Source organism: Pocillopora damicornis, chromosome 6, assembly GCF_964200805.1.
Source record: "Pocillopora damicornis chromosome 6, jaPocDami1.2, whole genome shotgun sequence".
Lineage (NCBI taxonomy): Eukaryota > Metazoa > Cnidaria > Anthozoa > Scleractinia > Pocilloporidae > Pocillopora > Pocillopora damicornis.
In genome coordinates this window covers 4,957,143-4,978,729 of record NC_142675.1, presented here as the reverse complement: position 1 = coordinate 4,978,729, position 21,587 = coordinate 4,957,143, and the positions used below count along the sequence as shown (strand labels likewise).

The 21,587-nt window shown below is 37.9% G+C and overlaps 2 protein-coding genes across 2 annotated transcripts; both read right to left on the bottom strand.

The window, feature by feature from the left end:
- Positions 1 to 2,047: 2,047 nt before the first annotated feature.
- LOC149043579 (tachykinin-like peptides receptor 86C) lies at positions 2,048 to 3,772 on the bottom strand. Its single transcript, XM_089210361.1, has one exon. It carries the CDS (start codon positions 3,749 to 3,751, stop codon positions 2,747 to 2,749), a length of 1,005 nt encoding a protein of 334 aa, XP_089066487.1. The 5' UTR covers positions 3,752 to 3,772; the 3' UTR covers positions 2,048 to 2,746.
- Positions 3,773 to 15,918: 12,146 nt separating this feature from the next.
- Positions 15,919 to 19,076, bottom strand: LOC149043578 (G protein-coupled receptor 83-like). Its single transcript, XM_089210360.1, has one exon. The coding sequence runs from the start codon at positions 17,353 to 17,355 to the stop codon at positions 16,258 to 16,260; it is 1,098 nt and encodes a 365-aa protein (XP_089066486.1). The 5' UTR covers positions 17,356 to 19,076; the 3' UTR covers positions 15,919 to 16,257.
- Between the last annotated feature and the right edge of the window lie 2,511 nt (positions 19,077 to 21,587).

The window sequence follows — 21,587 nt, the reverse complement described above, 5'->3', positions numbered from 1 at the left end:
ATTCTTTTATAACAAACAGAGCGACAACAAGGATCTGCGCGAAGAAGCCTTTTATTGTGATAGAGTATAATTGTGATTGTTTTGGTTTGGTAAATTCTCAAAGTTACAACAATAAAAGCGGAAACTTTACCTCTAAAGTTATTAATGGTCACCTTTTTTGGTTCCCAGTGAATGTCTTTTGGCCAAAATTTGCTGCAGCTGGTCTTCCGACAAATTCGCGAAACGTGCAACTTGCGAGTTTTTTTTTCGGCTTTATTTCTGTTGCTTGTTGGATGAGGACCTAAAGGTCAATGCCGATAGAAAAATTGGGCAGTTCTTCGCTGGTTTCTTCCATATTTCAAAGAGAAGGAAAACTGCACTGCAGCTTAACAGGACGGAAACTCTGAAGCCGAGTAAAATGCTCACGTCATTGTTCATAGCGGCTCAATAGGACTTATATGGGGCAAGCACGCACGCTAAGCTATAATAAAGCGTTTTAAAATGTGACTGATTTCTCGGGGTTTTTCATTAAAGGTAAATACTGACGCAGTTGCTTCGCTTGTCTCTCGATCCGTAGACGTTTCAACAAATTTGTATGATAAACTTTTTAACTATCTTTCTCAGGATACTTACTTAAAGACAGAATTGACCTCAACGAAAAAATATATCGATCACCTTCGTAAACAGGATGTTTCAAATTGTCAGATTCATAAATAATTGGTCCATGCTTAGTGTGCGTAAATCGAGGTTTATATAATAAGCTCAGTTATGCACGCGTTTTGATTGGTTTTCACTTATGATCTATTGGAGGACAGACGTATAGATGACGTCATCATTAAAACTTTTTTTTAATTCTTTATTATATAAAACAAATAGATTCCAAGTTGCCGTGCGTCTGTTCAGTAATAGACCACAGAGGACGTCAAAATGTGGCAAGAACATCAGTGACACACTCGGCTGCGCCTCGAGTGCCACTTTTTTATTCTTACCACATTTTGACGTCATCTGTGATCTATGACTGAACAGACGCACGGCAACTTGGAACCTATTTGTTAAATGGATGTTCGCGGGAAGTTTGGAGAGCACGAGATACCTCTTGCTAACCGAGTCCGAGGGCAAAGCGCATAAATCGAGCAGAAAAACCAGGTTAGTACTTACAATTAGTACTTATGTTATAAACTAACAAAATTTTCTGAGGTATCCGCATCTGGCATTGAAAGGAGACGTGAGATGGACGAAATCCGTACAGAGTGGTTAATGACTCTGCCACGTATTCCAGTATTTTTGACGGCCTTGGAAATAAATTTACCAAATGGCTCTTTCCTAAAGAACTTTTTATATACCAAACATCATAACCTGCTTTTTGCTGGAGTTTACTGCGACGAAAAACGATTTATTTCGAGAACAGTGATTCTTATGGTATTTTGTCGAGGGATTACCGAGCTCCCCTTGAAAATCTCATTTTTTCTTATTGTCCCCATTTTGTCCCTATGACACTTAAAACCTAAAAAACAAAATTAACGCCCCATTAGACAGAGCTCTTACTTGGATGTCAGCTGAAACTATCATTGTGTGCTTCAGAATTAAAGAAAACTATCATTGTGTGCTACAGAATGAAAGAAAACTGTGAGGAACGATTGGTTGGTATCGATGAGAAAATTATGAATAAACAAAACAAATTAGTATATAGAGGACAGGTGAATTGCGCTTTTCGCGCGCGCTAATTAGCTACTTCGCTAATTGGCTAGATCGCCGGTAATGACTGTGAAATACCTCGTTTCACAACGCCTATCTTCTCATTATTATTAAAATTAAAACATTTGCTGGGTAGTTCTGAAAATTGAACTATATTTCTCTATATTATTCTCAGATGTCCAAGCCCCTGAATATTAGCTTCATTTTCTCTTTTCCTTTTCAGTTGTTGTTGTTGTTGTTTTTTTTTAAAATTATATTATTTCAGAACAAAGTCAGACAAAAAAAAGAACAAACATTACAACCTTAAGGGAGATCGGGTGGCCAAGTAGTTAGCGCGCTCCATTCTAAACGGAATAAGACGATTCTTGGTCCATAAGTATATCTTTTGCTTTAATTGTGTATGTCATAACCGGAGGCTCTTACAAATCTCCTTTCAGAACAGCTAATTATAATCTGAAATAGTGAAAATTAAATTATTATCGCGAAAACGGTATGCAAATACACTTAATTAACGCTATCCGGAGCACTGAATAAACATGTCAGTGTTTCCTTTTTGACCAATACCCCATAGGGCTCTCATGATCATTTTAATCAAATTGGAAAACAGATGCTGTAAATAATCAAATTCTTTAAAAATACCAACCAGCAGGGGGCACACCAGTTGGCTGTATACAAAGCGAGTCAAGGAATCGACCCTACGGAAAAACGAGAACAAATCCAGCAAGTATTAGAGTAGAGGGCTTGCACCCGTGACCACCAGATCACTAGTTCAACACCCTCACCATACTGCGTAGAACATCGCAGAAGCAATGCCAGTATGCTTCTTCCTATAGTTCACTATGCCACGGATCCCCTTTTTTATTCTTACCAGCCGATAGAACGGTTCTTGTCGAGATTAGTTGCAATTATCAATTTCTCATCAAATTACTCGGATTACTAGAGTAACTTTTCTGAAACCGTATACAGGTGTTTGTATTATATTATATAATTAGTAATACGCAAATCCGTTTTAAGCGAGTTCCTATCTTACAGTTACCAAACTGGTAATAAAAGTTTCATGTTATGAGAGGGATTATATCGTTGATTCTTTCTGGATTGCTTCATCTTCAGGTGGTAAGACGGCATCTGATGTTTTGATGGTGAGACTTGAAGTCAACCGGCTGCTTTTTCTACTGACGATCCTAGTAAATGCTGTGTTTATCTTGGTGCTCAGAAAAATGTACAGCCATGGGTTAACGGCACTGTTGGCGTGTCCAAACCAGAAACACACAAAACTGACAATCGGCTGTAGCTGAAACTTTGATGCGCGAATGACCATCATCATGTGGACTACTTGTGGTGGGAGCCAACAAAGAGCAAAGGCACAGGTAACAATAATGAGCATCCGAACCACTCTCCTCTTGGAGGTTTCCAGTTGCGCTCGATTTCCTCTCAAAGTATTTACTCCAGGTGCAACATGGAACCATAAATTCCATGCAGTTATGGTATACAGGCAAGAAATAACGGCTAAGGGGATGAAATAGTTGACGACGAAAAGGAGGAGGTATATTCCTCGAAGAGCCCTATCTGGATCACCCAAGATGTAAACAGATAGCATGCAATAGGAAGAATTATTGTAGTCCTCCACGGTTTGAATAAAAAGGAAAATGGACATGGAGACCAGTGACGCGATCCAAATAAATGGAACGGTTAGTTTAGGCTTTCGAAACCAAAGGTGGCGGCGGAGGGGATGAACGATGGCATAGTACCTGTCGATCGCCATGAACGTCAGGCAGAGGACGGATGCTGTTATAGTGACATAGGCAGTGTATACAACACCTTTACACATGACTTTTCCAAATACTCCCGGGATCATCCACAAACCGTCTGTATATATTGCGGAAATCGACCAGGGCATCACAATCAGGGTTACAAGCAAATCAGCGATGGCCATGTTGACGAACATAAAGCTTGTCAGTGATCTGACTTCAGGTTTCTTCCACACGATGTAGATGAGGAAGCCATTCCCTGCTAACGCTACGAGCATCGTGATGGGGTAGAGGACTGTCAAAACAATCCACTCGGTATCTGGTTTCATCTTTAGTTCCTGTTTTTTCTGCTGCTAAAGTTTGATAGGATAAGACTGTTATTACTGAATAAATAATTAGTAAAGGGAACATTCATGGCCCCCCTAAAATCTTATTCGATACCAACCTGGGATGTGGTGAAAGGAATCGATTCTAAATTCAAAGGAAACAAAAACATTTAAATTTTTTCCCTTTTTTTTTTAACAAAGTTCACTTTGGTTGAGTCGATGATATTTCGGGACGCCACTGAAGCTGTGAACAGGAATGGAAATACTGGAAACAGGAAAACAAATACACCAGGACATTTTGATTTTCTCCATAAATAACCCCAGTGAAAAAATCTTAGGGTGCGTTCCTTTGGGAGAATCCGGATCAGGATTTCTGATCTGTGGCGTTCCTTTCGAGCAAATCCATTTTCAGATCAGTGATCTATCAAATCCACTCTGGACAAGGATTCGTCGGTTCACTGATCTGCGTGATCTAAAGACGGATCATTGGATCACTGATCCAACGCGTTCCTTTAGGCGAAGGATCCGAAATTAATCATTTTGCCCAGCGGCGCTCAATTTCAAATTAGTAGGTACCTCATATATTGACCGGAAAGATTGTTGGCAATCCTCCACAAATTCTGCGATAAACACGAAATAAAATCGATTTTGTAATGTTAAATCGATCGACCACTGATCACAGGCATTCAGGGTTCTCCAGTATCCATATCGTAGTCAATATTTGCTTCTGTTTTAATTCCATCGTTTGAGTTTACCATAAAAAAATGTGCTTCTAATAAATAGTGCGTGCTAAAAGCCCGTGCAGTAAGACGAGCCATTGAGGGAAGAGCTCAATAACCCACGTACATACACAAGTCTTAAAATAGCGTACTTTTTTGGAATTCTCTGAGAGCTCGTCTAAAACTCCGTTCCTTTCAAGCGCCGTGATCTGTGTGATCTTAGTAATGAAGTCATGGTTAAGCATTTCTGCATAGATGTATTAAGTATTCTCATCCTTAAAATATATAAATACTGGTCTTCGTTGTTGGTTTGCCTTTATGACGAAAGCGTTTCTAATTTTTCATCTTCTTATTTGTCGTTTTCCGTCCCGATGAATAAAGATAACTTTCAGGAACAGTTTTTTTTTACTATTTCAATTTTCTGCACGGTTCCTTCATTTGTTCGCATAATACCAATAACGAAAATTATCAGAAAAATTCTTAGAAGGAAGCGATAACAATGTATGATATCTTATTGAAGACACCGTTGGCGCCTGTGTATAACTATTTTTGATGGACTGTCACGTTATTAGTATTAGTTTGGAAACAGGAAACCGATCTGCCTATATATTCGCCTTACAAAGTCAACTTGTTTCCCTCCAAATTGTTGTGAGTTAAGAAGCGTTGAACGTCTCATGGCAGTTGAACGTACCTGCGATAGAATGCACTGAAGTCCGCTGTCAGCAAACAGACTTGTAGCCTCTCAGTACTAAAGGAAGATTAAAAGAAAGGAAAAAAAAACATTTCAACCGCACTGATCCAAGCGTTTTTTCAGGTTGATCTGAAATAAGAAACACGGTAAACCTTTGGAGATCGATAAGGTTGCTTCTCCTGTCCAACGGTTTGAGAATTCAATGGCCCGAGACTTATTCCTGATCCCTTCCTTTTTTTAACCATTTCAAAATTATTTGCTATGAATATTAATGCGGTCTCGGTCGCATATCTTCTTGACAGCTGGACAGAAATATCAGACATAAATGTTTGAGTGTGGGAGTCCTCAAATTGATCTCAAATCCAACATTCCTCATATCAATTGTCAAAGCACGTACAACGCGGGCTTGAGTCTTCCGCTTTGAAAGTCATGTCATTTACAGTTAGTTCCTATAAATAATCCCACTTTTTCTTTAGATTTACTCGTTGATTTTAATTCATAAACTTGAGTATAAAAAAACAAACACACAAAATGGAAACCCTCTTTACGTGCGGAAATTCAAAATTAACTCAAAAGGGAGATTTTGTACGTTCTCGCGAGTCTCAAGGCAAGTGCTCCGTATTTAAAACTCATTTTAGTGAATAATTAGCCGAGTGGTCTCACGAGATGACGAACCAGAGAGAAAGTTGCCTTCGGTGGAATAAACAATTTTAATTTAGGAAAATATAGGAAAGTGAAGGAAATCTTGGGAAATTGCGAAATTATGTTCTATGTTTGTCATTTTACTTCCTTGTGAATTTGTCAGTTTGTTTTTGATCATGAACAGCTGTGAATCAATCACAGACCTTCATTGGGCTCTCTTAGTTCGACAAAAAACAATGCACCGTGCAAATAACACGCAATTCAGTTTCATAAGAAAATGATGATTTAGCTTTAAGTCAATGGCGTCTCGCAACGCAAGACTTGTTATTTAGAATTCTACGATGGTTGATCGTAACAATGCACAGAAAGTGGAGACAAATTCCTTATTAATGTGTTTTCTTACACTGTGTTTTCATAGCCTGCATAATCATGGGAAAGCACAGATCACATTTCGGATCATTTTAAAGTCAAAATTCCGTCCTGGCCTTCTGGTCAATTTTATTTTTACCTCATAGCCCTGCTATCAAGTTAAATTGCATGTAAATGATCCCACGTATTTTTGACAGATCCGTGATAATGAAATAATGAGACGGTTCTGCAATGCGCGCTGTCATGCTGAAATGACAGATGAATTAACTTTAATTTTAGAAGAATATATGCTCGAAGCGAAGCAACCACAGGAGTAAAGTCCGCGCCAGAGCCAAAACTTTAAATTCACATAAAATTTTCTTTGCATGATATTTATTTTTATCAATTGAAATCCGACATCGACTTGCCGATTTTGTCCTTCCACAAAACGCGGTAGTTAAACGCCCCTCAAGACAGTGCCCGAAAAAATACTTGTTTAATAGAGCAAAAACGAAAAGCTCTCTTTCATGAATTAGCTGATATAGTTTTCTATGGTTATTTCTTCAATTTGACTTCATGAATCTGTAGTCAACTTTGGCCTTTATGTTTGAAGATGCAGTTTCTTCATTTCCTCACGAGTCTCTATCAGCCTAACTGTTAATAAAACAGTTCAATTTATGTTTGATGGATGGTGGATTGACAGGGTATAGGAATAGTGCTTTGACGCGGCGCTTTGCAGCTTTACATTTTCTAAACATTTAAGTTTAGGAATACAGCCTTTTTTTTCAGTTTTGGTTAAGATCATCTCGCATCGATATCAAAAGAAGCAGCCAGAATAAATTTTTTTGCGTGGCGCTATATAATAAGTATAGGAAGTGCTTTTTGAAAAATTATCTCAAAACCAGCATCTGCGAAATAATTTGACGCTGAATAGCTAGGACCACCCAATTATTTATCTTCAGCTTTTTTGACAAAAACGTACGGAAAGTTTCTTTCGTTTTCGTTCAGACGCAAGAGAGAAAACTTGGCGAGAACAAAAGCTAATTCAGTAAAAAAAAATTCTGCATGAACACTCTTTCGTTCATATGCAAATTGACATAGGATCTTTAGCATATTGCGCCAGTTTGGCCCTTCGCCGCTAATACTCGTATGGTTGAGTAAGTGTTGGAATAAACTTGGAACATAAGCACAAGCTCGGCTTTTAAGTCTTCGTAGTTAGAGCGGCATGTGAATCGTTTTCTTGAATGTAGCATTTGTATCATTGAGGAATCATTGCAGTATCAGGAAGTAGACCTCATAACAAGAAAATCCGGCTGAGAAACTAAACCATATTTCAGCTATCGTCAGCGACATTTTCATTTCCACATAAGAGAAGCTCATGGTATGAAAATCATCAAGAGACTTACCTACGGCATATAAGGCTCCTGCTTGCATCAAATTACATTAAACGAATGAGGCTTACATCACTTACCATCCACAACTGAATCAGGTTCAGTGTATTTTTGCGTAGAGCCCTGTGGCTGCCTTGTTCATTCAGTTTAAAATGCTAGCCAAAATGAGCACAGAGGGGAGAGGTTTGAGTTTTAAAAGTACTGTGTGATAGTCACTGGAGCTCGATAAATCAAATGACGCTTATCTCATGTGACATTATGCCTGAGCAAACAAGTTGAACCGTGCGATGAAAAGCGTAAAGCGACGATGCCCACGTGGATGATAATAAAACTGACCTGGACACCCCTTCACGATCTGTGTACTTGTTAAGTCGGACATTCGAGCAGGATACCCCTATTACTGTATAGTTAGTTCATTGGCAAGCTAGCGGAAGTTGTTGCATAGGGGCTGCTCTGAGTCGCGGATTTTGTTCTTACTGTGCTATGGGAAACGAAACTGGAGGAGCTTCTAGCCATGGTAGAGACGCAAGAAATAGTTTTAAAAAAGCACAAAGTTGTGGCCGTGCAGTGTTGAAATGACACAGGTTTATCAACACAGGTAACAAAATGACTCTCACGAAAACAGACAAAGCCGCGCAAACCATGCACAGGGCTGCGATCTCTAGCCGTTTGGTCGTTAGCTGAGACAACAGACATTTTGCTTTAAGAAACTTAAAAATAAATTCATGGAAAATAATAGATGGTGACTTACCCGCAAACTCTCTTGACTATAGACAACCAACAACAGTCCACCGTCGATCTTAGCAAAGATCATTCGTAATTTAGTCTCGATTTATAACTCATCTGCGATAGCATTTTGATTTTATGATTAATTAAATTTCAGACTCTTCACGGGCATGTGAAATTTATATGTGATGGATCTGATAGGAAACAAGACAACGCGTGAGAAGACATTTTAAGCTCAAGTGAAATTGACAACTGTACAAAGTCCGCCTCTCTGCGCTAGCGAGATGACAGTAATTGGTAAAGAGACGGGCCCTAGTGAATGGAACTCTAGACTTTGTACTAGCCTCGACCAAACACAGACAATCACATCCACTCTGACTCGATTTGTTATTACACTCGATAACAAATTCCGTTTATAAGCAAAGTTTGATTTTTTGACAATAGCAAGTCAGCGGAGTGGAGTCTCCCTTCGATCAGTTGACAAATCGAACTGGTTTGACTGGTGCACTCGCTGGTTTGAGAAGTAGAACGTTTATTTCGATGACGAACACACTGATTCAAAGCTGTCACTCTTCACTATCATCAAACCAAATCATCTACCAACGCCGCTTAAGTAAAATAATAGGAGCATCTGCACAATACGGGGCGACAAAGGCCCCGGTGAAACGCATCAAGAAATGACTGAATTAAACTCCCGTTTGTACAACGGACTCAGGCTATTACTGAAATGCGGACACTTTCATGCCACCCAGCGAAACATTTCACTTGTCTTTTCTCTCTCTATAGCAGACACTTAAGTACTTCGTCCAAAATCCTGACTTACATAATGCAAAGCGACATTACGATAAAAGAAAATACAGAAACCATTCTTCAATTGGCTGCGAACATGAGAATTTCCTGTGTGCGGCCGAATCTTTATCCGGTTCGTGAGGCCACGTCAGAAACTTTATGCTTGCGTACTTACATATTATTTCATAGGTTTAGAGACCAAATAACTGATTTTCTCTAGTACCCCGCTATTACGAACTCTCGCTATTACGGACACAAAATCTCCCCCGAGGTTGTCCGCAATAACGGGAGTCGAGTGTGTCTATCTAAGAACGAGGATTAATGGATGTGCATGTTAAGTCTTAGGTCTAAATATGTGGTGGCTCGGTTGGCTTGGATGAAAGAACGAGGAATAGTCATTTAATGTGCAGTCTTAGGTCTATATAACAACTTATAGTAACGAATTTATGTCTGGAAATTTCAGGTACGGTTGAACGGTGCGAAGGAAAAGCGCTTGTACTATCTAGCGACGATCAAAGTGCTCGTATTATCAAGCGACGATCAAAGTGCTTGTATCAAACGACGATGCCTACGTGATCAATTTTTAACCAAGCTACATTAGGAGGGCTAAAAGACCTTAAAAGGATTACAACTCTGATATACATTGGTTTGGAAAAACAAACATTGCATTTATGTCCGTAACGACGACTCTTCTGGTTTTTCAGAACAAAAGAAAAGGATAGAGACGGAATTTATTCAGAGATGTCATCCCACTTTTTTCACACTTTACATCTCCATGTTATCCATCTTTTTGTGTCATGCATCATTAATAGATGCATTTGATCCAAAATTCCCAATACTTAATGTTAATCTGTAGATTAAGAAATTTGAAGTTTCCAAGAAGTCTCGCAAATGCTTGAATTTTTCAGAGGCCAAATCACTTCTCAACTGACTCCGATCAAAAAACGAACCCACAGCTAGCTGCCCATTGACAAAATTACATTTTATGTTTTGAAGGTCATGGAGGCTTGGTGAGTAGAGAAACTGTGATCAGACACAATGCACGTGTCTTACTTTTCATGCTAAAAAAACAAAAACAGATAAAAGATAATTTTATTAACACGACTTTCAGAAGCGTTAAGCCGATAATAATTAATAAAACCATCAAAATTAACAGGTTTCAAATTGTAATTTTATATGGAAAGGTTGTACGTGATGTAACCAACTCTACAGATTCCGCAAGCCAACCTCTTAAAGTGTGACCGAACACCCGACCGATTTCGGATACTTACAAAATTATTCGCTGCTCTGAAAGCTTGATTGGTAATAACTATGAACTTCAGATAGAAAAATAACGAGACAAGTCAGAAAAGTCGGGATATTTTCTTTCATTATCATCAACTGACTCGGAATTTTTAACGAAATATTTCAATTTCATTCATTTATCACACTCTTTTTAATTTAAAGAAACTTCCCCTAATTCCTCCATCATCTAGCATTTCCGTAATAATTACTAGAAACAACTTAAATTTGAAACTTTTTGCTAAAACATTTACCTCCTTTTCTTTAATAAATTCGAGCAGTTTCGTAAAGCCACCGTGGTGATCTTTTCCTAGAGGGCATAGGTACAAAAGAAAGCAAAAATACAAGAAAAACCTCTATGTCTGACTGCTTTTTCTGTTAAGTTATACACCTGGTAAACACTTGCTATACGCCGCCATAGCTTTGTATAACAAGATAAATCACACTCATTTGGATTAGTTCTTACTAATGTTCAATTGAAGGACAGACTCCTCGTTGGCATCCCGATAATCAATATTTAAGCAAATAAATATTGCCGTGGGTCTCTTCAGTAGTAACTCACAGAGTCAAACTAGGCTGTGCTTCGTGTGGCACGTTTTTGTTCTTACAACTTTCGTCTCATCCACGAACATGTGGAAAACTTGAAATTACGAATTGCTGTTGCTGGCACCGACCATCTACAAATTTATTTCCTCTCGTCCCAAGATATGCAAATTATAACGTCTGATAACATCTGTATCGGACGCGTAAATCAGTCAAAAACGTTTTTGGAAAAAGATTGAAGCCATTTTTCACGAAGGCGGGGCCAAGGAAATATTAGAATATTATAACCAGGTGAGGACTCGAACCTCAGTTCTTCAGGTTTTTCCGTTTTTTTTCCTGTTTTGTTTTGTTTTGGCTTGTTTTTTTTCAGTGTAATCAAAAGAGTAAAAAGTCGACTGTATGCAGTACGGAACCAATCCTAATGTCCTCTTCTCTTAAAACCTGGTTTGTCATCTAACGGCAAGTGATGGAAAATGACTAAAAGTAATACCTTGAGAAAGAAAAGCAAATATTTCTAAATTAAAACATCTTCTGCCTTAAACAATCTCCCGATTCGAGACACTTTCGACGCGCTGATGAGGCAACATTGACAGGATAGTCCTAATTATCACACACATACGATCCTAAATAAATAGGTGAAAATTACGAATATCAAATGTGTCTTCCACTCATAATGTTTTTACAAACCTGTTTTTAATTTCTCCTGCACTTTTTAAATGTTTCTTACTTCAAAAAGAGAGGCCGTCCAGTAAATCCACGATGCGTGAAGATTCAAGCATGGTGATCGCTATGTAAAATTCAACCAAACGCCTTGATGACATGTTTCTTTCAAATTTTTACAGTTTCAATTTCGAATTACGTCAATTCAAATTGTTTCATTTTTAATCTTTTTTCCTATTTTGTTTTGATTGTGTGGTAACATACCGTACTCTTTTTTTTCATAAAAATTACTGAAAATATGTTTACTTTTTATATGCTACTTTTTTTGCGTGCAGAATGCCTACGCTATCACTGTGGATATTTTTTAAAGACTTATCAGTTGTCAAGATAACTGAGAAATGTTCAATTTGTTATCATTTTTTATTTCGTATGTATTGCGTGAGAACACGGTTTTCGTTAAGACTTTCTTGTGATCAGAATTTTGGAAAATATGTTTACATGGTTAATTTATTGTTACAGCGGATTACAGTGGGTGTCTTTTCTAGCTTTTCGATCTGTCTTTTCGAATCCAACTGAAGAAACTTCCATATCTTGTCTCCTCCTTCATTTATAATATTTACAGTCCTGGATCTTAAATCCCCAATTTCCTTGCCAAATAAATCCCAAATGTAAAGATTTCGTTATTTTCACTGGCCCGAAGACGTACTTCAAATTTTTAATCTAAGATGGCCTTCGATGATTATTTTACAAGTTCCATCATAGTTTAGATTAAAACGTGATTCTGGAGACTTCACCTGATTCAGAGTAGTATTTAAATGCAAGCAGAACATGACAAATGCTGATCACAAAATAGAATGATAAAAGTCTCCTCCTTATAAAAAATTAAAGTAAAAAATTTCCTTAAAATTTACATTTTAGATGGATAACCCATTTGGTAAACAAGAAATGAGGAAACCCAAACTAAATGAATATTTTGTAAAGTTGAACGCCAAAACACATATTAACAATGATTGTTGATCATTGGATTATATCTACCGCCTACACTTTGGGTGAACGTGTCTGACATATGAAAACCTCTGCTGCCCTAAATGGAGACGACGGCAATTATAGTTGATGATGACCAAATTTTTATTTTTAGGTAATGGTGCAGTACACTATAGCGCATCAAATCTAGATCTAAACATAACAATAAACAAGAAGAACACGAGTCTTCTGACGTTACGTTATTATCTCAAGTGCATCCATAACTCGATATACGCACAGCTAAAAGCATGAGCAAATTCTTTTATAGAAAACAGAGCGACAACAAGGATCTTCGCGAAGAAGCCTTTTATTGTGATAGAGTGCAATTGTGATTGTTTTGGTTTTAGTAAATTCCCAATTAAAGGACGGAAACTCTGAAGCCAAGTAAAAAAAAACGCTCACGTCATCTTATTTACGTACGGGCATGCGTAAATAAAGATTTTGTTCATAGCAGCTCAATAGGACTTATATAGGGCAAGCACGCATGCTATGTTATAATAAAGCGTTTTCAAATGTGACTGATTTCTGCGGGTTTTTTCATTAAAGGTGAATGCAGACGTAGTTGCTTCGCTTATCTCTCGATCTGTGGACGTTTCGACAAATTTGTATGATAAACTTACTATCTTTCTCAGGATACTTACTTAAAGACAGAGTTGACCTCAAGCAAGCACCCACGCTATGTTATAATAAAGCGTTTTACTTATTTATTTATTTTATTTAAACAATATTTAAACAGGGACATCACATTTAGCATAGCTAGTTTAAAGATAGCCCTGCAAAAACAAAATTTGAAAATACAAACTTACTCAAAATTGACAGACAAAAGTAAAACTCATGGGAGAAAATACATACAAAGTCTATATAACTAATTAAATCTGTTTAAAAAACCGCTTTCACTCAGTTTTAAAAGTTTTAGGGCTTTCCAGCGATCTTATTGCTTTGGGCAGATTATTAAAAGTGCACCCACCATTATATCTAAAACTGCCTTGATATTTAGTGCTTTTGGGCAAAGGAAGACGAATCAAATCCCTGAGCCTGGTATTATATGTATGATATTTCTTAGCTTGAGTAAAATCACTCAATAGGTAGGAAGGTGCTAAGCCGTTCATAGATTTGAAAACCAGCATGCATTTAAGATAGTCTCTACGAGACTGAAGGTTAGGCCAACCAAGAATACGAATAATATCTGTTTCACTCACAGCCCTATTTAAGATAATACTCGCCACACGCCCATTAAGTTTATCAAGATACCCTTTAGATATAGCCCCAGAACTATCCCATACAACTGAGCAATAGTCAAAAAGGGGAAGTATCATTGCGTTGTACAAAATGATAAAGGATGACTGAGGCAAGATCTTTCGTGCTCTACGCAACATTCCTAATCTAGACGAGATCTTCTTTCCAAAGTAATTAATGTGGGACTTCAAAGAAAGTGTTGGGTCCATAAAAACCCCGAGATATTTAAACTTTTCTAATAAGACTCGTACAACGACTATACAATAATCAGCTTAAACTTTTACGAGTGGCATTTAGGAAACTAAAAATAAAGTACTCAACACGACCAGTTTAGAGACAAAATTTCAAGTAATTGCACGACCAGAGGAGAAAGACAAAAATGGAACCCATCGTAAGGGGGTAGGAGTGGCACAATCTTCGAATGCTAACCTTAAAAAACCTTGCATCGTAGGAACACTTCACAACACTCTCTTTTTCCATAGAGGCCTTTTCAAAGGGAGGTGGCATCCAAAATCTCCCTGTATTTACTTATTACTATTCAACAATTTAGTCTACAAGTCAGCTTTCAGAACATAGCGATCGGGAACTACGAAGGCAATGACGTTCTGTGTATCGCAAAGAAATTAACTAAACCGGTACCTTTGGCTAGAGTGTTTGAGGCTTTCAAATGCACAACTAAATGAGAAATAAAACCTACATTTAGCTATTCAAGATTACACTTAATTAGACCTAAAAGCCTTGATGACTACTTCAGCAAGAAACAATAACAAGGTGATACTAGAACAACCAAATGTGCCTTTGTTCCAGAGGTACATCAACCAGGGTTTGCGGACACATTTACAGGTTATATTGTTGCTGCCATCCTCAGAAAATTAATATTGCCAATCACCCTTTCCTACTATAACAATAAACTGCCCGGCTGGAGGTTAAAAATGAAAGCGGCATTTTCAAAATCAGCTCCATCCTCAATTGCGAGAGGTATGCAATTGATGGCCTCTTCTAGGAATTTGATAGTTGTTTCGTCGTGTTCACTGAGACGTTCCTTGCTTTGTTTTTTTTTTTTTTCCACCTCTTCTCCAAGAGAAATTGCGGTTATTTTCTTCACGGGAATTCCTATTTTTTCTTGATAATCCTAAAATGATATAGATGTTATCAATATTAGGAGAAAAATTAGGATAACTGAAGAAAAAAAAACAGTAACCAAGTCAACCCACAAGTATCGCCAAAATCGCTGAGTCGAACTCAAGCCACAACTACATATGAGAAGGCGAGTGTTCCCACTCCACCTACTAAGGGTCACAGAGTCTCCCCCATCTCTTCGAAAGTTTCCGATGAATATTCAAGCAAATACTGATTTCCGATCTTATCAGTATGCTGGACTGGCTTGTAACGCAGCTCCGTAGTTTAAGGCACCATGGGAAGGTCTGATGTTCAAATTCTTAACGAGGCCTCAGATTATTTTTTCAGGTTCTCAGCTGCTTGCTCGTTGTAAAATAAAGTGCATATTTCTTATGGTACTCTGTGGAGGTCTTGCCGAGTTCCCCTTGAAAATCTCATTTTTTCTTATTGTCCCCATTTTATGCCTATGACACTTGAAACCTAAAAAAAAAATAACGCCCCATTACATAAAGCTCTCACTTGGATTTCAGCTGAAACTATCATCGTGTGCTACAGAATTAAAGAAAACTGTGAGGAACGATTGGTTAGTATCAATAAGAAAATTATGAATAAACAAACCAAATTAGTAGATAGCGGACAGGTGAATTGCGCTTTTCGCGCGCGTTAATTAGCTAGTTCGCTTATTAGCTAGATCGCCGGTAATGACTGTGAAATACCTCGTTTGACACCGACAAGAACAAAAAAATTTGCTGGATAGTTCTGAAAATTGAACTCTATTTCTCTATACTCTTCTGAAATGTCCAAGGCCCTGAATATGAGGTTCATTTTCTCTTTGTTTTTTTCAGTTATTTTTTTGTTTGTTTGTTTGTTTGTTTTTTTTTGTTCAAGATTGTATTATTTCAGAACAAATTCAGAGAAAAAAGAAAGAACAAATATTACAACCTTGAGGGAGATCGGGTGGCCAAGTGGTTGGCGCGCTCCATTCTAAACGGAATGAGACGATTCTTGGTCCATAAGCATTTCTTCTGCTTTAATTGTGTATGTCATAACCGAAGGCTTTTACAAATCTCCTTTCAAAACAGGCAATTTTAACCTGAAATGGTTAAAATTAAATTATTATCGCGAAAACGGTATGTATATACACGGAACGGTTCTTCTCGAAATTTAGTTGCAATTGTCAATTTCTCATGAAATTACTCGGATTACTACAATAGCTTTTATGAAACCGTACATAGGTGTTTGTATAATATTATATAATTAGTAATACGCAAATCCGTTTTAAACGAGTTTTTATCTTACAGTTACCAAATTAGTAATAAAACTTTCATGTTATGAGAGACATTATATTCTTGATTCTTTCTGGATTGCTTCATCTTCAGGTGGTAAGACGGCATCTGATGTTTTGATGGTGAGACTTGAAGGCAACCGGCTGCTTTTTCTACTGACGATCCTGGTAAATGCTGTATTTATCTTGGTACTCAGAAAAATGTACAGCCATGGGTTAACGGCGCTGTTAGCGTGTCCAAACCAAAAACACACAAAGCTGACAATCGGCTGTATATGTAGGTAAGCCTTAGATGCGTGAATAATTTGCATCATGTGGACCACTTGTGGTGGAAGCCAACAGAGGGCAAAGGCACAGGTAACAATAATGAGCATCCGAACCACTCTCCTCTTGGAGGTTTCCAGTTGCGCTCGATTTCCTCTCAAATTATTTACTCCAGGTGCAACATGGAACCATAAATTCCATGCAGTGATGGTATACAGGAAAGAAATAACGACCAAGGGGACGAGATAGTTGACGACGAAAAGGAGGAGGTATATTCCTCGAAGAGCCCTATCTGGATCACCCAAGATGTAAACAGATAGCATGCAATAGGAAGAATTATTGTAGTCCTCCACGGTTTGAATAACAAGGAAAATGGACATGGAGACCAGTGACGCGATCCAAATAAATGGAACGGTTAGTTTAGGCTTTCGAAACCAAAGATGGCGGCGGAGGGGATGAACGATGGCATAGTACCTGTCGATCGCCATGAACGTCAGGCAGAGGACGGATGCTGTTATAGTGACATAGGCAGTGTATACAACACCTTTACACATGACTTTTCCAAATACTCCCGGGATCATCCACAAACCGTCTGTATATATTGCGGAAATCGACCAGGGCATCACAATCAGGGTTACAAGCAAATCAGCGATGGCCATGTTGACGAACATAAAGCTTGTCAGTGATCTGACTTCAGGTTTCTTCCACACGATGTAGATGAGGAAGCCATTCCCTGCAAACGATACGAGCATCGTGATGGCGTAGAGGACTGTCAAAACAATCCACTCGGTATCTGGTTTCATCTTTAGTTCCTGTTTTTTTCTGTTGCTAAAGTTTAATAGGATAAGACTGTTATTACTGAATAAATAATCAGTAAAGGGAACACTCATGGCCCCCCTAAAATCTTATTCGATACCAACCTGGGATGTGATGAAAGGAATCGATTCTAAATTCAAAGGAAACAAAAACATTAAAATTTTTTTTTTTTTTTAACAAAGTTCACTTTGGTTGAGTCGATGATATTTCGGGACGCCACTGAAGCTGTGAACAGGAACGGAAATACTGGAAACAGGAAAACGAATACAGCAGGACATTTTGATTTTCCCCATAAATAACCCCAGTGAAAAAATCTTAGGGTGCGTTCCTTTGGGAGAATCCGGATCAGGATTTCTGATCTGTGGCGTTCCTTTCGAGCAAATCCATTTTCAGATAAGTGATCTATCAAATCCACTCTGGACAAGGATTCGTCGGTTCACTGATCTGCGTGATCTAATGACGGATCATTGGATCACTGATCCAACGCGTTCCTTTAGGCGAAGGATCCGAAATTAATCATTTTGCCCAGCGGTGCTCAATTTCAAATTAGTAGGTACCTCATTTAATGACCGGAAAGATTGTTGGCAATCCTCCACAAATTCTGCGATAAACACGAAATAAAATCGATTTTGTAATGTTAAATCGATCGGCCACTGATCGCAGGCATTCAGGGTTCTCCAGTATCCATATCGTAGTCAATATTTGCTTCTGTTTTAATTCCATCGTTTGAGTTTACCATGAAAAAATGTGTTTCTAATATGCTAAAAGCCCGTGCAGTAAGACGAGCCATTAAGGGAAGAGCTCAATAACCCACGTACATACACAAGTCTTAAAATAGCGTACTTTTTTGGAATTCTCTGAGAGCTCGTCTAAAACTCCGTTCCTTTCATACGCCGTGATCTGTGTGATCTTAGTAATGAAGTCATGGTTAAGCACTTCTGCATAGATGTATTAAGTATTCTCATCCTTAAAATATATAAATACTGGTCTTCGTTGTTGGTTTGCCTTTATGACGAAAGCGTTTCTAATTTGTCATCTTCCTTTTTGTCGTTTTCCGTCCCGATGAATAAAGATAACTTTCAGCAACAGTTTTTTTTTATTATTTTCAATTTTCTGCACGGTTCCTTCAATTGTTCGCATAATAACAATAACGAAAATTACCAGAAAAATTATCAGAAGGAAACGATAACAATGTATGGTATCTTATTGAAGACACCGTTGGCGCATGTATATTATTATTTTTGATGGACTGTAACGATGTTAGAATTAGTTTGGAAACAGGAAATCAATCTGCCTATATATTTGCCTTACAAAGTCAACTTGTTTCCCTCCAAATTGTTGTGAGTTAAGAAGCGTTGAACGTCTCATGGCAGTTGAACGTACCTGCGATAGAATGCACTGAAGTCCGCTGTCAGCAAACAGACTTGTAGCCTCTTATTACTAAAGGAAGATTAAAAAAAGGAAAAAATAACATTTCAACCGCACTGATCCGAGCGTTTTTTCAGGTTGATCTGAAATAAGAAACACGGTAAACCTTTGGAGATCGATAAAGTTGCTTCGCCTGTCCAACGGTTTGAGAATTCAATGGCCCGAGACTGAGGAACCCTGATGAACTAAAGAGGTTATTCCTGATCCCTTTCTTTTTTTAACCATTTCAAAATGATTTGCTATGAATATTAATGCGGGTCTCGGTCGCATCTCTTCTTGACAGCTGGACAGGAATATCAAACATAAATGTTTGCGTGTGGGAGTCCTCAAATGGATCTCAAATCCAACATGCCTCATATCAATTTTCAAGACACGTACAACACGGGCTTTGTCTTCCGCTTTGAAAGTCACAGAAAAACTACTTAGAGCTCAGTCAAGAGGTCAAACTTATGAACACCGTTTAGAAGCTATTTGTCTTCAAAGTAAGCCTTATGTGATAGACTTGAGTTAAGTTACATAGAGGCAGAGTATTTTTTATGGATGTTACGCATAATTTATTGAATAGGGATAATTATTGATTTACCATCAAATGTCACATGTCATTTACAGTCCGTTCCTATAAATGATCCCATTTTTGCCTTTGATCTCCCCGTTGATTTTAATTCATAAACTTGAGTATAAAAAACAAACAAACAATAAAGAAACCCTCTTTACGTGCGGAAATTCAAGATCAACTCAAAAAGAAGATTTTGTACTTTCTCGCTAGTCTTAAGGCAGGTGCTCCGTATTTTAAAATTCATTTTAGTGGGTAATTAGCCAAGTGGTCTCACGAACAGTGTGACAAACCAAAGAGAAAGTTGCCTTCGGTGGAATGAACAATTTCAATGTAATCTAGCAAAGTGAAGGAAATCTGGGGAAATTGCGAAATTATGTTCTACGTATGTCATTGTACTTCTTTGCGAATTTGTCGGTTTGTTCTTGATCATGAGAAGCTGTGAATCAATGACAGACCTTCAGTGGGCTCTATTAGTTCGACAAAAAAATAATGCATTGGGCAAATAACACGAAATTAAGTTTAATTAAAAAAAAAATGATAATTTAGCTTCAAGTCAATGGCGTCTTGGAACGCAAGGTTTTGTTATTTAGAATTGTATGGTGATTGATCGTAACAATGCACAAAAAGTGGAGACAAATTCCTTATAAATTTGTTTCCTTACACTGTGTTTTCATAGCCTGCATAATCATGGGAAAGCACACGTCACATTTCGGATCACTTTACTGATGTCAAAATTAAAATGTTAAAAACGACAACTTTTCCAATATTTTACCTCAATGAAACCAACATTTCAACGTTCACTACAAAATCAAAACAAATCTCAATTCTTGTACTTGTTGTGCCTGAGTAAATACCTGTTTAATATAACACAAACGAAAAGCTCTCTCTCATGAATTAATAGATATAGTTTCTAATCGTTGTTTCTTTAATTTGACTGCAAGAATCTGTAGTCAACTTTGGCCTTTATGTTTAAAGGTGCAGTTTCTACATTTCCCCAAGAGTCTCCATCAGCCTGACTGTTAATAAAATAGTTCAATTAATGTTTGATGGATGGTGCCTTGACAGGGGATAGGAATAGCGCTTTGACGCGGCGCTTTGCAGCTTTACATTTCCTGAACTAATAAATTCCTAATGATTCAAGTTTAGGAATACAGCCTTTTTTTTCAGTTTTTGTCAAGATCATGTCGCATTCATATCGAAAGAAGCAGCCAGAATAAATATTTTTTTGTGTGGCGCTATACAATAAGTATAGGAAATGCTTTTGTAAAAAAATTATCTTCAAAACCAGCTTCTGCGAGGTAATTTGACGCTGAACAGCTAGGACCACACAATTATTTACCTTCAGCTTTTTGGAAGACAAAAACGTACGGAAAGTTTCTCTGCTTTTTGTTCAGGCGCAAAAGAGAAAACTTGGCGAGAACGAAAGCTAATTCAGTAAAAAAAAATTCTGCATGAACACTCTTTCGTTCAGATGCAAATTGACATAGGATCTTCAGCATAATAATCTATCTTACAAGAGATTTAAACAAGATATTGCGCCCGTTTAGCCCTTTGCTAATACTCGTATGGTTGAGTAAGTGTTGGAATAAACTTGGAACATAAGCACCAGCTCAGCTTAACCAAGGCGAAATATTTCAAGTCTCCATAGTTAAAGCGGCACATGAATCGTTTTCTTGAACGTAGCATTTGTATGATTGAGGAATCATTGCTGTATCAGGAAGTAGCCCACATAGCAAGAAAATCCGGCCAAGAAACTAAACCATATTTCAAATATCGTCAGCGACATTTTCATTTCCACAAAAAAGATAAGCTCATGGTATGAAAATCATCAAGAGACATACTTACGGCATATGAGACTCCTGCTTGGATCAAATTACACTAAACGAATAAGGCTTACATCACTTACCATCCACAACTGAATCAGGTTCAGTGTATTTTGGCATAGAGCCCTGTGGCTGCCTTGTTCGTTTAGTTTGAAATGCTAGCAAAAATGAGCACAGAGCGGAGAGGTTTAAGTTGTAAAAGTACTGTGTGATAGTCACTGGAGCTCGATAAATGAAATGACGCTTATCTCATATGACACGATGGCTAAGCAAACCAGAAATGAAAAAGACGCATGTACAGGTACGGTTGAACCGTGCGACGAAAAGCGTCAAGCGACGATGCCTACGTAAATGATAATAAAACTGTCCTAGACACCTCTTCGCGATCTGTGTACTTGTTCAGTTGGAGATTCGAGCAGAATACCCCTATTACTGTATAGTTAGTTCATTGGCAAGCTAGCGGAAGTTGTTGCAAAGGGCCTGCTCTGAGTCGCAGATT

Bases quoted from the DNA above. Each gene is read 5' to 3' on its own strand.
- LOC149043578 (XM_089210360.1), bottom strand. From the start codon at position 17,355: ATGAGTGTTCCCTTTACTGATTATTTATTCAGTAATAACAGTCTTATC.
- LOC149043579 (XM_089210361.1), bottom strand. From the start codon at position 3,751: ATGAAACCAGATACCGAGTGGATTGTTTTGACAGTCCTCTACCCCATC.